Below are 18,074 nucleotides of genomic sequence, written 5' to 3' on the forward strand. Positions count from 1 at the left end.
AATTCATCACAACTTTTCATTGCATAAAAGTTCCAAATATTACAAGTGATTTTCTGTTCACTAGATCAAAACTAAATGAATCTCTATTATTTAACCTTTCACTGATAATGATTTTGTAAAAAGTCTTTCACAGAAATAAAAGACCTTGTCTTCAGTAAATTCATTTGGATTGCTTTTAGAATGTGCAAGGTTTCATTTTATATGAGGAAGAAATGATTGGGCTCATCTTTCCCTTTTATTGGTTTCAAAGAAGTATTTAGCATTCTCCTACTATTCAATAAAATAAAAAAAGAAATATGAGTAGAATACAGAATAAATTTTTCTGTTGGTACACAAAACATGCCTTGACTTTTATCTACATATTACCAATATGTTCTAATAAAAATCCTTTGATTAACTGTCCTGGAATTGTATTCACTAAGCTCTGTCCACAAATGATATCTGATTATGGTATCTAAGAATTGTTTTATTAATGAACTTTTACAAAACATAAATTATTATGGTCCTTTTTATTTTATTTTAATGGTTTTACCTTGACTAATTATCTTTGTTACTGTTCTGTGGTAACTAGATCAAATACTTCTCATGTTTGAAGAAAAAATAAAATTACTTATTGAGCTTTGGAACCTATAACTTTTTAATTTTATAGCTGATACTCTATTTAGAATGAGAGAAAATATAACAAGGTACTGGTTTGATATATTTCAAATGTAAAATCAAAACACATTTGCCATCTTTAACTCTTAATCTACAGTCAGTTTAAAAGTCACTGATGAATTAGTGGCAGGTAGAAGAAAAATTATTCATGGGCAATTTAATTTTCAAAATAATAAACCCATATTAAATATCTTGTTTATTATATCAAATTTCATTGTTTCACCTTCATTAAGTAACAAAGAACTATTTTTATTACATCTATTTATTTATAACAGGTGTGTGTGAAGAAATCAAAGGACCACTCTCAGGAGTGTGTTTTTTTTAAATATTTTCTTTTTTTTAAATTAATTTATTAAAGATTTCTGCCTCCGTCTCGATTCCCCTTAGCCCCATGCCACCTCACCCCATGTTCCCAGTTTTTGCCCGGCAATCTTGTCTACTTCCCATATCCAGGCGGATGACTATATGTTTTTCTTTGGGTTTACCTCCTTATTTAGCTTCTCTAGGATCACAAATTATATGCTCAATGTCCTTTATTTATGGCTAGAAACCAATTATGAGTGAGTACATCCCATGTTCATCTTTTTGGGTCTGGGATACCTCACTCAGGATAGTGTTTTCTATTTCCATCCATTTGCATGCAAAATTCAAGAAGTCATTGTTTTTTACCGCTGAGTAGTACTCTAATATGTATATATTCCACACTTTCTTCATCCATTCTTCCACTGAAGGGCATCTAGGTTGTTTCCAGGTTCTGGCTATTACTGAGCTCTTAAGATCCAAATGAGGAACAGAAGGAGGGAGAACATGAACAAGGAAGTCAGGACCACGAGGGGTGCACCCACCCACTGTGACAGTGGGGCTGATCTATTGGGAGCTCACCAAGGCCAAGGCCAGCAGGACTGGGACTGAAAAAGCATGGGATGAAACAGAACTTTCTGAACATGGCGAATAATGAAGGCTGATGAGAAGCCAAGGACAATGGCACTAGGCTTTGATCCTAATACATGAACTGGCTTTGTGGGAGCCTAGCCTGTTTGGATGCTCACCCTCCGGGACCTGAATAGAAGTGGGAGGACCTTGGACTTCCCGCAGCCAGGGAATCTGGACTGCTCTTCATTCTCGAGAGGGAGGGGGAATAGAGTGGGGGGGAAGGGGAGAGGGGAGGGGAGTGGGGGGAGGGGGCGGTGTGTGCGAGGAGGGGGAGGGAAATGGGAAATGGGGAGGAGGTGGGAATTTTTTTTCAACAACTAAAAAAATAAAAGATGACGAAAGGAACGTCATCCTTCGGAAAGTGTTGCAACAAGACGCACACGTTGTGCCGCCACTGTGGCTCTAAGGCCTACCATCTTCAGAAGTCTACCTGTGGCAAATGCGGCTACCCTGCCAAGCGAAAGAGAAAGTATAACTGGAGTGCCAAGGCTAAGAGACGAAACACTACCGGGACTGGGCGGATGAGGCATCTAAAAATTGTCTACCGAAGATACAGATGGCTCACATTAATGAAATGAGGTTCCTAGAGTAGGGGCATGGATTCCGTGAAGGGACAATCCCTAAACCCAAGAGGGCAGCTATTGCAGCATCCAGTTCATCTTGAGGATTTCAATCTGTCATAAAATAAATGTTCTGGTTTCCAAAAAAATAAATAAATAAATAAATGAATGAATGAATGAATAAATAAATAAACAAACAAATTCTGCCTCCTGCCCGCCACTGCCTCCCATTTCCCTCCCCCTCCCCCAATCAAGTCCCCCTCCCTCATCAGCCCAAAGAGCAATCAGGGTTCCCCGACCTGTGGGAAGTCCAAGGACAACCCACCTCCATCCAGGTCTAGTAAGGTGAGCATCCACACTGCCTAGGCTCCCACAAAGACAGTACGTGCAGTTTTTACCATGTGTGACTCTGTGTTCGAGTCAACTCACCAGTGTCAGGGCAAACACCGCCTGGACTGTCTTGCCTGTTGCACACAATTTTAATGAGAAAAATCTTTTCCAATAATTATGCAGCCCTGAACTTAAGCTTTTTTCTTATTTGTGTGTAAACTATGTGTATATTTAACTTTGGAAAGCTGATTTCCTTTTTCCGAATACTGAAGGCACTGAGCACTATTTAAGTGATAGCTGCAATTTAAATAAGGACATGTTCTACTGTAATTTTAATAAGGACATGTTCTAGATCATGTGTCATGCACGCACATAGAACTAAGCCTTCCTGGGATGGAAAAGTGTTGAATACCATTTTTTTTTGTTTTGTATATATTCTTTTTGTCTAATTTTGATGCAAGAACTTTGAATTCAGCATTAATTATTTTTGTATCACTCTGTTTCTACTGTTAAATTAGTATTTTCTGGATTTTTAAGTGATCCAATTCAGAAATTGCAACTACATTGGAAAACTACCTAAACATGCAAGCATTTAAAAATTATGGTTTTGGGGGTGTAAGGAAAATTAAATTTCAAAAGTCAGAGAAACTAGAGATTAGATTACAAATCTACCAATCTGGATATATCATACTTCTTTCATATTTTCATATGGACCTACTTTTCTGACAAATCTTTATTCTGAATTTGTAAAGTTTCACTGATAGTGTTGTTACAGATAGAAAACTGGACTAGAAGGAAATCAAGTGAATACCCTACTTAAGCATTTGCTGAGTGTCAACTAAGGTGACACACAAATTTTTCCATACTTCCTAATAACTTCTCTAATACAACAACCTATTACATGCTTCTGTCAATAGGTGTTTAAGATTTAGTCATCTGAAATATAATTATTTTTCGTTTCTTTCTTTTTTGTTTTGATTTTTTTTTTTGATTTTTCGAAATAGGGTTTCTCTGTAGCTTTTGGTTCCTGTCCTGGAACTAGCTCTTGTAGACCAGGCTGGCCTCGAACTCACAGAGATCCGCCTGCCTCTGCCTCCCGAGTGCTGGAATTAAAGGCGTGTGCCACCACCGCCAGGCTTTTGTTTTGATTTTTTTGAAACAGGGTTTCTATGTTTAGCTTTCGAACTTATCCTGGTACTTCCTATGTAGACCAGAGTGGCCTAGAAACTCACAGACGTCTTCCTCTGTCTCCCAAGTACTGGTATTAAAGGCATTCACAAACACCACCTGGCATGAAATATAATTCAAAAAATAAAAACTTTTCAGCCCGGATCACTTGCTAACATGTAGAAGGCCCTGCATTATATTCCCCAGAACACACACACACACAGAGAAAGAGAGAGAGAGAGATGCACAGGCAGACAGACATAAACACCCACAGAGATTCTTCATATATGTACACTAGATAAACAATTTGAAAATAAGTTTGATTTACATGAAATATTACCAAAAAATAAAGTATTTGTTCATACATTTTAAAAGACTTGGATGCTAACTGTTTTATAAACTAAGGCTCAATTTACACTAATATTGCTGTGGAAAAGTCTTTCTGTATACTGTGTGATCATATCTTGCTACGATAGGTTTTGTAAACAATCTGACTGGTCAATAACTGAACAGGATAACGTAAGTGGAGGGGGGGGGGTGACCCAAACTGACAATGATGAGAAGAGGAAGGGTGGAGTCAGAGGCCTCACCATCCAAACAAAAAATAAGTTGAACACACGAAATCAGATAGACATAAAAGCCACGAGCCTCAAGAAAGCAAATAGATTAAGAAAAATGGGTTAAGTTGTAAGAGCTAGTTAGTAATAAACCTGAGCTACTGCGTGAGCATTTATAATTTATATTACATCTCCATGTCAGTTATTTTGGCAGTGGCTGCTGGTTATTTAGGAATAGGCAGGTGGGAATACTACACCTGCAAACATTAGATCTAACAAACATTTAATGCATTTAATACTTGTCCCAGTATTAAGTGATTGTAATAGTTTTATTTAACAGCTTTTTACAGATACCAAAATCTATTCTCATGCACTCATTCAAATTCAAGTATACAGGACAGACTTAGGATTTGAGTGCTAATATTATTCTCAAAATAATTGTAAGAGTATTATATCATTAAACAACTTAGCTCAGAATATTTTCAAATGAATTGAAATCAGAATCTCAAAGATAAGTTTGCAATCCATTGTTGTTGAAGCATTGTTCACAGTAACCAAGTCACAGAAAAGGTTGAAATCTATTTAATTGGATTAGTGGATAATAGGAACAGATTACTCTTCATTAAAATATAAAAACACCATATGTTGTAACACAGATGCTTTAAAATATTATTAGAAGCAAAGTAAGAAAATAATATGTCAGGTGGAATTTTGACTCTACTTAAAAGAGTATACAGTGATAAAGGTCCAGAAGCCAATGGTCGGATGGAGGTTACTAGATGCTGAAGGCAAAATAATGAGACACTAAAATTCAACATTTTCAGAATGTTGATAATACAAGATCATGTAGTCCTAGTTACTTGGTGATAATGTACATAGTTTGAAAGAAATGCACTCAGAAATTTTATAAAAGAATTAAATTACATGTATGTATTTTTATTACACTAGAAAGGAAGAGAAAAATAAAGAAGGAAAACTTAAAGATTATGGATAGAATTTAAACCAGTTCTATGAGTGTGAGATGACCATGGGAATTGTTCGGGGATGAGTGATGTGTTCTGAATTTTAAAGAACTGAAACACAGACAAAGGAAAGGTAATAAATAGTTGAGACACCAAAGAAAACATAGAGAGAGATGTGAAGGAGAACAATATTGAAATTGTGCAGATTCAAAGAATACACATGCTTTGATCCAAAACATCATTCATGACAAATAAAGTCATTGTAGTTTTGTTTAACTTGTCAAAATCAAATATTAGAAATATATTTAAAATATTTGCAAGCTTTATGTTTTTTGAAATAATATTAAATTCCTCCATATACATATAAATACAGGACCATATATGCATATATATATACATTTATATATATACAGAAACTTAATATTTATATATGCATTATATATATAACAGCTTTGACTTATTTCTTGTTATTTTTTATTAGTACTTTATAAGACATAGAGTTTGTAATATTCTGCAAAGTTATCATTGGCTTAAAGAGATTATATAGCACAAGGAAATTTTAATTATTTTTATCCATTTTATCATGCTAAATTTCCAGAATAAGTGGAAGATTTCTTGAAATATGAAATCATCCTAATTGAATAAATATAAAATAATAAATAATAAGTGCAATTTTCACCTTTCTCTGCATGGGGAAAAGCTTCAAAATTATGAAACAAAGCAAGAAGTTGTGACATACTGTAATCTAATGGATAACTGACTCAGTCATGAAGGTCTTCTAAGAAGTGAGCAGGATCTACTGTTTCAGATTAGCTAATAGATACTCCAAGTTTATAGAGAAGGTTGAAAGGGCCAATGTATTTTTGTTTAAAGTAAATTATGATTTTGTTTGATTATTCATCTCTAAATAGAAAGAAAAATATGTCCCCTTTCATTTTAAAACCTATTTCAAGAGGAATTTTTATGGAAGTCCCTGTGTTCCTTGTATCTTCAAGGGCATAAATACTCTTATTTGACTAAAGTAGGAGACAGTGCTGGCTATATCTCTTTCTATGTCCAGGTACCTTTTATGTATGGGGCAAGGTATATGCCCCCACAAAACAGTCCATTGAGAGGAAGCAAAGAAACCTGACTTATCTTGAAACATCTCATCCTAGATGAACAGAAGTTTTTAGTGTATAAAAGGATAACTTTTAAAAAAGAGTGATAGCCTAGCTCCTGAGTGGCTAGAAAAGAGGACAAAAAATCATTGCTACAGAAAGAAAGAATTCAGACATCGTCACTTGGGATTAGTAGATATACTTCAAAATTAATACCAAAGTGGAACACATTACACACTTGTGAACAAAGATTTGTTCTTAGAAATTCTCTCTGAAACTCACCTCATACCTCACCCTGGTATTGGGGAAATAAGTAGAATGAATGAATGAATGAATGAATGAATGAATAAAATAAACCAGTCAATAAGTTCTTAAATAAGTCATGTGGACTCTTATGCTACAACTTACAGGATTTGGTTTTTTTTTTTTTAACTGATGAAGAATCTTTAATCTAGAAAGAATTTGGAAGTTTGAAAGTATTCTCTCTATTTGTTTCTTTTGTTTGCTTTTTTTTTTGTTTTTGTTTTTCACAACAGTGTTTCGCTGTAGCTTTGGAGCCTGTCCTGGAACTAGTTCTTATAGATCAGACTGTCCTCAAACACACAGAGATTTGCCTGCCTCTGCTTCATGGGTGCTGGGATTAAAGGCTTGCACTCCCACTTCCTGGCTTTCTCTATTGTTTCTAAAATAGTTCTTACTTTAGAGAAAATATTGTGAAAACATTTTTTGCTTGAATTTTATCTAAAGGCAGAACGATAAATCCAGAAAAATGACAGAGATAGACTAAAATTGGAAAATAGGAAGACAAACTGTCTCATTTGGATTTATTTAAATGATCCGATAAAGTTTCTGTACAATAAGGGAGCTACAGTGAATATTTCAGAAGGTGACTCATGACATTGGCATTGGAATGCTTATAATCACCAAGATTTCATTTATTTACTTTAAGAATTTCAGAACTTATTTTTCCTTATTGAAAAAAAAATATTCTTTTCTCACATACTATATTCTGACCATAGTTTCCCCGTCTCTCTACTCTTCCCAGCTCTTCTGCCACCAACTGACTCCCCCAGTGCCACATTCTCCCTCTTCCTTCAGAAATAAGAAGTCATCCAAGAGACAACAGACATACAGGACAAAATAACATATATAAGACAAGGTGAAATTTCTCATTTCCAGGTTGGACAAGGCAACCTAACAAGAGGAAGAAATTACATGAGCAAGCAAAATGTCAAAGACGTACTTGCTCCAACAGTTAGAAGTCCAACAATACACCGAGATGACAGAGGTGCTTTCCTGGTGTTCTCCATCCCCTCTGATTTCTACAATCTTTCTGGTACATCTTCCGTTGGATTCTTTTAGCTCCAAGAGGAAGATCAAATGATGTCCTGCAATTTATACTCTCTCTACATAATGTCTGACTGTGGGTCTCTGTATATGCTCTCATCAGCCATTGTAGACAGTCTCTTGATGACAGCGGTACCCTATCCATGAGTATAGCAGAATATCATTTGAAATAATTTCACTAGTTTTTTTTTTTGACAGTTATCTTTTGTTTTTCTGCCTTAGGTATCTGGACTACACATCTTTAACTTCTGGCCATCTACACAAAATAGGGCATGGGCTTCTTTTCATGGCATGATCCTCAAGTTAAACCAACCACTGGTTATCTCCTCCCATAAATTTCATGCCACCATTGCTCCAGCATACCTTGAAGGCAGAACAGATTATATGTCATGGGTTTTGGGACTGTGATAGTATTCATGTTTCTCTTTCCATATCTCACAGGATACCCTCCTGCAGCAAAGAGTCTAGAATGTAGAGGCTCCATGCAGCACCAGCTTCACTTCTCCATATTCAATGAGATATGTGGACTTTGTCCTTTATAATGGGGTCCTATTGGCAGTTTGGGAGAGAAACCATTTGTCTTATCATCAGCCTAGAATGTTTGAGTAACTGTACCAGATCCCCTCAGCCAACACTTCAACCTAATTCAATTTAATTGTGCCACTGGAAACCTTGCCTAACTATTAAAGATGTATATTCCAGTCTCCATATCACCTATTAGGAGGTGTTCTTACTAGGATGATCCTTGTAGATTAAAGAAAGATGCCAATGCACTATTTTTTTTTACTCCACCCGTAAATATTCCCAAACTCCAACAACTGCCTCTCCCTGCACCAACTCCCTACAATCTGTCTGCCTGAAACATGATCCCTCCCTCTCTTGCCCTACCTGCCACCAGTCCACCTACAAAACTATTCTTTTTCCCATCCAAGAGACATCGACATATTCCCTTCAATAACCTCCTCTTTTCAAAGCTTCTGTCCTTGGTTATCATTTACTTAACTGATACTCTGATAATATAAACTTTTGAGTTAATACATACCATTTGCCTTTCTGGGTCTGGATTGCCTCTCTCAGAGTGTGTTTTTTTTTTTCCTAATTCCATCCAATTGTCTGCAAATTTCACGATGCTATTTTTTAACAGCCAAGTAGTACTCCTTTATGTAAATGTATAAAACTTTCTTTATAAATGCTTGGGTTGAGGAGCATCTAGGTTGTTCTCAATTCCTGGTTATTATGAATAAAGCTCCAATGAACACAATTGAGCAAGAGCCTTGTGGTAGGATGGAGTGTATTTTGGTCATATGCTGAAGAGCAGTATAGCCAAATCTTGAGGTAGATCGATTACCAATTTTCTGAGGAGTCACCACTTCTAGTTCCAAAGTGGCTATACAAATTTGTACTCCATAATGTAATGGAGGAGTGTTCCCTAGGTCTACACCCTCACCAGCATGAGGTGTCATTGTGTTGTTGAACTTAGCTAGTCTTACAGATATAAGATGGAATCTCAGAGTTTTTTTTTTTTGATTTACATTTACCTGATGGCTAAGGATATTAAACATTCAAGTGTTTCCCAGACTTTCGAGATTCCTCTACTGAAAATTTACTATTTAGATTTTTATTCTAATTCTTTATTGGGTTATTTGCTTTGTTGTTTGGTTGGTTGTTCAATGTCTAGCTTCGTGAACACTTTATATATTTTAGATATTAAGCCTGTATTGAAGTAATAAGGGCAGCGGCGGGGCTGCGTCCCCAACACCCCAGCCGCCTGCCCGGCTAGCTTATGCCCGAAATAACAACACACAAACTGTATTCATTTAATCACTGCTTGGCCCTTCTGCCCTAGCCCTTACTGGCTAATTCTGATATCCCGATCAACCCATCTCTAATAATCAGTGAGCACCGGTCTTACTGGGAAGATTCTAGCCTAGTCCATCCTGGGTCGAGCTTCATGGCATGTGTCTGCCTGGGAGCTGGGAGTATGGCATCTCCCTGAGGCGTCTGCTCCCAAGAGCAGAGCAGTGGAGTCTCTGACCTCACTTCCTCTTCCTCCCAGCATTTTGTGATGTTTACTCCACCCACAGGGCCAAGCAGTTTCTTTATTGGCCAATGACCTTCCTCCATCACTGTATCACAAGTGGATTTATTAAAAGTCATTTAACATTTTATAAGCTGCCATTCTGCCTAATTAACAATGTCCTTTGCCTTACAGTAGCATTTCAGTTTCACAAAGTCCCATTTATTAATTTTTGATCTTAGTGTCTGCATGACTATTGTTCTGTTCATGAAGTTGTCTCTTGTACCCATTCATTCAAGGCTCTTCTGCACCTACTCCTCCATCAGGTTCAGTGAATCTGCTTTTATGTTGAGGTCTTTGATCCATTTGAACTTGAGGTTTGTGTAAGGTGAAGTACAGCTTAAAATCAGAGAGGTCAGTATGGCCAACAATTCTTTTGTTGTTCAAAAACTGTTTTAGTCATCCTGGGATTTTTGTTTTTCCATACGAGGTCGAGAATTATACTTACAAGACCTATAAAGAATTATGTTGGCATTTTGATGGGAATTGCATTGAATCTGTAGATTGTTTTTGGTAGGATAGACATTTATATGATGTTAATCCTTTCTATCCATGAACAAGGGGTATCTTTCCATCTTTTGATATCTTCAATTACTTTCTTCAAATACTTGAAGTTTCTGTCATACAACTCTTTCACTAGCTTGGTTAGAGTTACCCCAATCAAGTATTTTATCTTACTTGAGGCTATTGTGAAAGGCGTCTCCCTAATTTCATTCTCAGTCTACTTGTCATTTGTATATAGGAGGGCTATGAGTTTTTTTAATTGTTTTTATTAGCTATATATTTTTCTCTGTTTCCTTTCCTTTCTCCCCTCTTCTCTCCCCACTCACATGCACCCAATGTACTCAGGAGATCTTGCCTTTTTCTACCTCCCATGTAGATTAGATCCTTGTATGTCTCTCTCTCTCAGGGTCTTCTTTATTGTCTAATTTCTCTGGGATTTTGTTTCGTAGGGTGGTTTTTCTTTGCTTTGTGTCTGAAAAACACTTATGACTGAGTACATATTATAGTTGTCTTTATGAGTCTAAGTTACCCTACTCAAAATGATGTTTTCTAGATTCATCCATTTTCCTGAAAATTTCAACATTGTGTGTTTCTGCTGTGTAGTATTCCATTGTGTAAATGTACTTCATTTTCTTTATCCATTCTTTGATGGAGGAGCATTTAGGTTGTTTCCAGGTTCTGACTATTACAAATAATGCTGCTGTTAACATAGTTGAAAGCATGTCTTTGTGGTGTGAATGAGCATGCTTTGGGTATATATGCAAAAGTTGTATTATTGCTGGATCCTGAGGTAGGTTGTATCCTAATTTTATGAGAAATCGCTATACTCATTTCCAAAGTGGCTGTACTTGTTTTCACCCCCACCAGCAATGGAAGAGTGTTCCCTTTACCCCACATCCCCTCTAGCATAAACTATCATCAGTGGTTTTGACCTTGGTCATTCTGACAGGTATAACACAAAAGCTCAGAGTTGATTTGATTTGCATTTCTCTAATGGTTAAGGATATTGAGCATTTCCTTAAGTGCCGTTCAGACATTTTAGATTCTTCTATTGGGGGTTCTTTGTTTAGGTCTATACCCCATTTTTATTGAATTATTTGTTGTTTTGATGATCAAATTCTTGAGTTCTTTGTATATTTTTGAAATCAGCCCTCTGTCTGATGTAGGGTTGGTGAAGATCTTTTCCCATTCTGTAGGCTACTCTTTTGTCTTGCTGACTGTGTCCTTTACTTTACAGAAGCATCTAGGTTTCAAGAGGTCCCATATATTAATTGTCGCTCTTAGTGTCTGTGCTAAAGTTATTCTTGTATGCTGATACTTTCCTGAAAGTTCCCTGAAGAAATTTTTATCATCACTTATCATTTCATCTGTAAAATGTTTAGAATTTGACATCTTTTGTTCCAATTTGTATCCCCTTGGATCTCCTTCAGTTGTCATAATATTCTAGCTAAATTTTCAAGTCTTATATTGAATAAATAAGGAAAAAGTAGAGAGCTCTGTATTGTTCTTTTTTTTTATTGTAATTGTTTAGAGTTTCTCCTCACTGAATTTGATGTTGGCTCTTAGCTATTGACTTTCTATATATTGTCATTAATATGTTTATGTATGTTCCTGTATCCTTGTATCCTTGTTCTTTTCAAGACATATCATGAAGGGGTATTGAATTTTGTCAAAGCTATTTCTGTATCTAATAAGATTATCATGTGAATTTTTTACTTTCGGTTTGTTTATAGTGTGGATTATAATTACTGACTTTTGGGCATTTGAACCATCCCTGCATCTCTGCAATGAAGGATACTTGATCACTTTTGATGATGTTTTTAATGTGTTCTTGGATTCAGTTTCTGAGTATTTTATTGAGAATTTTTGCATTATGATCATAGGGGGAAATGGTCGATAATTAATTTTCTTTGTTGAGTACATGGGACTCATGGAAATGGTGGCCTAATAGAATAATTTGCTAATGTTCATTCAGTTTCTATTTTGTGGGATAATATGAAGAGTATTGATGTTTACTCTTCTTTGAAAATCTGGTAGAATTCTGTGCTCAAAAACTCTCTCTCTGGCCCTGGGCTTTTTTATTTTATTTTATTACTATTTTTTTGGTTGAAAGCTTTTAATTATTGCTTCTGTTGTACTAGGGGTTCTATGTCTATTGAAATTACTTCGTTGATCTTAACGTTGGTAAGTGGTGCCTTATAAAGAAAATTGTCCAGTTTTTTTAAGGTATTTCCAATTATGTGGACTAAATATTTTTAAAATATATCATTAAAATTCTCTGATTTTCCTTGTTGGCCTTTGTGTTTCCCCTTTTCATTCCTGATTTTGTTAATTTGATATTCTCTTTCTGTCTTTTAGTCTAGATTTCACAGAGAGGATTAACTCATAATAGGTTAGTTATATGTCTGCCTATACAAAATATGAAAAAAGTCAACACATTAGATATGCTTATATAGAAAGAAGAAGTCTCATAGGACCCTCCCTCTAAACAAAGAACTGAGGTAACTAAGGAATGCTGAGAGTGGGAGAAATAGGTCAGGGCTGAGTTGCCTATTAGTTGTCATACACCATCCAGTTTTTCATATATAAAATCATACATACCAGTAACACTAAATGGGCTGCAAAGATGGCTTATATTGTTTCATATATATAAATATATGTATATATACATATATATAGTCTCTTTGAAAATCACTTTTTCTTTAATGTTATTGTTATAATATCAATTAATGAAAAAAGGTTGTAAAAGAAACAATAATATCAATAGAGAGCAAGTGTGGTACATAGGAAGCATTTGAGTCGGGAAAGAGAAAGATACGATTTTAACTTTCAATTCACTATTTCCTGCTGTCTCCTCATTCTGGGAGTGTTTGCTTGTTTTTGTCCTAGAGCTTTCAAAAGTGCTATTTATTTGCTAGTTTGAGATAACTCCTTTTTTTTTAAATGTAAGCACTTAACTCGGTGAAATTTCTTATTGTCACTGCTTTCATTGTGTCCCATAAATTTGTGTGTGCTATGTGTTCATATTAATTGAATTCTAGAAAGTCTTATTTTAATTAGTTATTTTTCTCATGACCCATTTTTCTTTCAGTAAAGAACTATTCAGTTTCTATGAGTGTAACCTTTCTATTGTTTCTGTTTTTGTTGGTCTGATAGCTTTAATCTCTGATGGTCTGGTAGGATTCAGAGAGATATTTCAATTTTCTTGTATCTGTTGAGACATGCAATGTGTCTGATTATGTGGTCAATTTTAGAGAAAGTTTTATGAGGTGCTGATAGGAATATGTGTGTGTGTGTGTGTGTGTGTGTGTGTGTTTGTGTGTGTGTGTGTGTGTGTATTGGGTGGAATATTAGATAAATATCTGGTAGGTCCATTTGTTTTATAATATCTATCCATTCTGGTATTTCTCCATTTAGTTTTGTCTGTGTGATCTGTTCATTAGTGTGACTGGGATGTTGAAGTCTCCCATTATTGGTATGTGAGGGTCAACATATGATTTAATCTGTAGTAATGTTTCTCTTACAAAAATGGGTGCCCTTTTTTCTGGGTACAGATGTTAAAAATTGAAAAGTCATCTTGAAGGGTTTTTATTATGGTGATTAATGTTGTTTCAAAATTTATTTCGTTAGATATTAAAATGGATACACCAGCTTGCTTATTGGTTCCATTTTCCTGAAACATCTTTTACCCAAAAGTAATTTCTATCCTCAATATTGTAGTGTATTTCAGGGATTCATAACAAGGATCAATGTTGTTTTCACATCCATTCTGTTACTGTTACTTTGTGTCTTTTTAATGAGGAATTACATGGATGGACATTTTAAGATATTAGTGACCAATGATTGTTGATTTTTGATTCATGCTGTGTTGTTACTGCTGCTGCTACTACTTCTTGATGCTACTGCTGGTCATGCAGCTGGTGGTGGTGATAGGGTAGTAGCAGCATCTGTGGTGGTGGCAGTGGTGTGTGTGTGTGTGTGTGTGTGTGTGTGTGTGTGTGTGTGTACGAGTGTTCCCCTTCTTTTGATTTCACTGGTATGAAACTATCTCATGTGTTTCATGAGTGTAGTTAGCCTCCTTTGATTGGAGTTTTTCTTCTATCCTCTTCTGTATAACTCTATTTGTAGATAGAAATTCTTTAAATTTGACTTTATAGCGGGATATCTTATTATCTCCTTCTATGGTTATTGGAAGTTTTTGCTGGGTATAATTATCTGGGTTGGCATCTGTGGTGTATTAGAGTTTGTAGCACATTTGTTCAGGTCCTTCTGGCTTCTAGAGGTTCCATTGAGAAGTAGGGTTCAATTTTCATATTTCTGCTTTTATATTTTATTTGGTCTTTTCCCTTTGTGGAATTTAATATTCTTTCTTTGTTCTGTATGCTTAGTGTTTGAGTTATTTTATGATGAGGGAAATTTATTCTCTAGTATTCTCTGTTTGTATTCTGTACATTTTCGTACCTGTATAGGTATATCCTTCTTTAGGTTAGGAAAATGTTCATCTACAATTTCATTGAAAATATTTTCTGGTCCTTTGAGTTGGTATTACTCTCCTTCCTCTATTCATATTATTCTAAGTTTTGTCTTTCCATAGTGTCCCAGACTTATTGGATGTTTGTGACGTTATGGGATGTTTTCTGTCTGAACATTTTTAGATTCAACATTTTCTTTGCTTGAGATATACAGTTCTTCTATTGTATCTTCAAAGCCTAAAATTATTTTATCTCATATATTCTGTTTGTGAACCACTGCCCGTTTTTTTGTGAAACTTATTTCTATAGTACCTATGAGAGTTCCCTAAAATTTCATTTCCAAAAATCCCCCAGTGTGTTTTCCTTATTATTTCTCTCTTCTTTTTACTATCTTTAACAGTTTTATTAATTTCCTTCAACTGCTATTTTTTTCTTGGTTTTCATTAAGAGATATGTGTTTCTTCCAATTGTTTGTTTGAATATTTCTGATTTTGTAAGGGATTTATTTATTTTCCTCTTGAAGGACTCCTATCATCTTCATGTATATGATTTTTATATCTTTTTCTTATCTATAAGCTGCTTTTGAATATTCAGGGGTCAGTTATTGTATAACTGAGCCCTGGTTGAGACATTTTGCCCTGGATTTTATTATGTTTTTATGTTGACGTCTAAACACCTACTTTTGTGGTGACTATAGGCCTAGGTACCGATGTTTGAGTTTGTGTTTTGTTCCTTGGTTTGCTTCCTCTCTGTCTTTTCAGATTATGCTAGCTTTTTATTATCCGTTTTACTGATGTGCTTGTCTGGTGTGTTGGCAGTTATGTGTTGCTGGTTTTGAGGGCTGTGGTGCCATGAGGAGTGGTGGAGTAAGGTCCAAAGGAAATAGTCTATAGAATCTATAGGATAAGTAGGCATTTGGGCAGGGAGGTGTCTGCTGTTATCTGTTGCAGTGCTAGAAAGCTTGGGTCTTGGGGAATAGAGAGAGTCATTTTTTAGGACTTTAAAAATCAATAAAGAAAGTAGTTATTTGACATAATTGACTATAAAAATATTGTTTCAAAGTTCCTTTCAAAGGGTATGCACTGAAATATATATATATATATATATATATATATATATACACACACACACATATACATGTATATATATATACATATATAAGGCAGGGGGCTATTTAAATTTTTGCTATATTATTTGAAAATATATAAAGTTAATAACATATAAGGAACTCTTTAAAATATTTCAATTTAATGACATGGAAAAAACACACAATGCAAATAGTTTATTAATTGTTAAACAGAAAATCCCTAAATCATTAACTAGGGAAAAGGAGAGGAATCATTCCAGAATTGAAATATAAATATACAGAATGTGAGTACATTACAATAAATGGATTTTCATATTAAAGATAATAAGATATATCAAATTTAAAATTAATTTAGCAAACCATATTTCCTACTTTATAATAAACAATATCAACAAAACCACAATGGTATAAAGAGTAAGTACCAAGGAGGTCTCTACAATAAATAATTATAAGTAGTTTAGAAGTATAGGAAATGACCACCATTTCTAGGTCTGATAGAGCAACCACAGAAAAGCAATAGTGGCAGTCTCCATTTACTTTAGGGAGCATAAGCCCATCTCAAGATGGCAAAGAATTTTGATGAGTTGTTAGTAGTCAAGGCCAAAAACCAAACTTCCCTTTGAAGCACCAAAAAAAATAGATAAAATTTTCTATACTTAATACCATCATCAACTTATGGTGCATGAAACTGGCAAAAGATAGAAGAAAAGTTATTCTTTTCCTTTCAGAACATATTTCTTTACTCTGTCCACTAAGGTTTTAATGTCAAGAAAGGAATTCAGTCTCCAAGGACATTTACATAATTGTCATAAGCATTTGTAGTTTTGTCATTTTTTTCATGCAGATTGAAAGACCATAACAGTTGCTTACAGAAATACAATGCCTGAATCTGAAATTGTCCAACTTATTGATGGGCATCGGAAAGTAAGGTATATAAAAAGGAATTTTTTTGTCTAAGTTGCTAAAAGAGCAATTTCACATTAGAATTCTAAAATGTTGAATGTGTATAACATTTTTCCATCTGAGTAATAACTAGGCAGTTTATTTAAAAAATTGAGCAGGGTGTTTTGGAAGTTCTAAAAGTGTTCATGACATTCATTTTCAAGGAGACTGTAGAACCTTAAAGAGCATATTACGGTCACCAAATTAAGCATTTATATTTGATATAATTGTATTCTTTACCAAACCAAAGATGTGCAAACACACATCACCACATAATCATACGTTTATGTTGTTGTTGTTGTTGTTGTTTTTTATATTGTTGTTTTGGCAGCAGTGATGGCTTCTCACATTAACCCTTACTTGAACTGTTGAAGGTGCTCAGGATCATCAGCTTCATTGTCTACAGTGCAAAGTAAAGAGAAGGTAATGATACATAACTACCTGTTCCTAACAGATGCCCCAAAAGAATCAAATGAAGTAAATTTAAAGAGAAAACAGCTACTTTTCTAATTATCATAATCATTGGTATGTCTGTTTGATTCCAGGTAGAACAAGGAACATTTTACCAAAGGAAAGAATGGATATTTTGCTTAATTTTGTAGCAAGTGCTTCCCATTACAGGTTGTTGTTAATCATCTCTATTTCATATATCCTTTTCAATTTTTTTCATTTTTTATGTGTCTGAGTATGTTGCCTGAATGTATGTATTTGTAACATGTGTATGCCCTGGGCATATGTAAATCAGGAAAGGGTATCATATCTCTTGAAACTGGATTTATGGGTGATTTTATATTACATTGTTGGTTATGGGAACTGATCCAAGGCTTTTGTAAGAGTATCAAATACTCATAACCAGTAAACCACCTCTCTAGTCTTCATTTACATCTTCTAAATTATAATTCAACCCAACTTTTTTAGTAATATTATAGAAACAAATCATGGACAGCACAGTGAAATAAGTAGAATGTTATTACTGCATTTTGTCAAATAAATTTAAAATAATATTTTCAAAACTAAACACATATAAATACAACATTAACATTCAGAGAGTATACATGAAATAAAATCAAAAGAGGATTTTTAAAAATAAATCATCTATATCACCTCTTGTGTTCTGTCAATGCTGTCATTCAGAATTTTAAGGTGCTCTTTCTTAAGAAAAAAAACTTTTTATTTGGAAATGTTTTTCATTTATTTATCTACATGTGGCAGCGAACATATCTAGGAGTCTTTTCTAGATAATGAATTGAGGTTGTCTGTTACAAAGGAATATATGTGGGGTGTGTGTGTGTGTGTACATACGTATATTGTATCTTGTCTTTCCCTTTCTATTTATTTATTTATTTATTTATTTATTAAAGATTTCTGTCTCTTCCCCG

The 18,074-nt window shown here is 34.7% G+C and overlaps 1 protein-coding gene across 1 annotated transcript; it reads left to right on the top strand.

Moving 5' to 3' along the window:
- The first annotated feature begins 1,922 nt into the window (after positions 1-1,922).
- Positions 1,923-2,254, top strand: LOC121463489 (60S ribosomal protein L37-like). The gene is made up of 2 exons (XM_041675737.1): positions 1,923-2,145; positions 2,184-2,254. Exons 1-2 carry the CDS (start codon positions 1,923-1,925, stop codon positions 2,252-2,254), a joined length of 294 nt encoding a protein of 97 aa, XP_041531671.1.
- The last annotated feature ends 15,820 nt before the right edge of the window (positions 2,255-18,074 follow it).

This window comes from Microtus oregoni, unplaced genomic scaffold (assembly GCF_018167655.1).
Source record: "Microtus oregoni isolate MIOR12 unplaced genomic scaffold, Mior012 000026F_ref0000081, whole genome shotgun sequence".
Lineage (NCBI taxonomy): Eukaryota > Metazoa > Chordata > Mammalia > Rodentia > Cricetidae > Microtus > Microtus oregoni.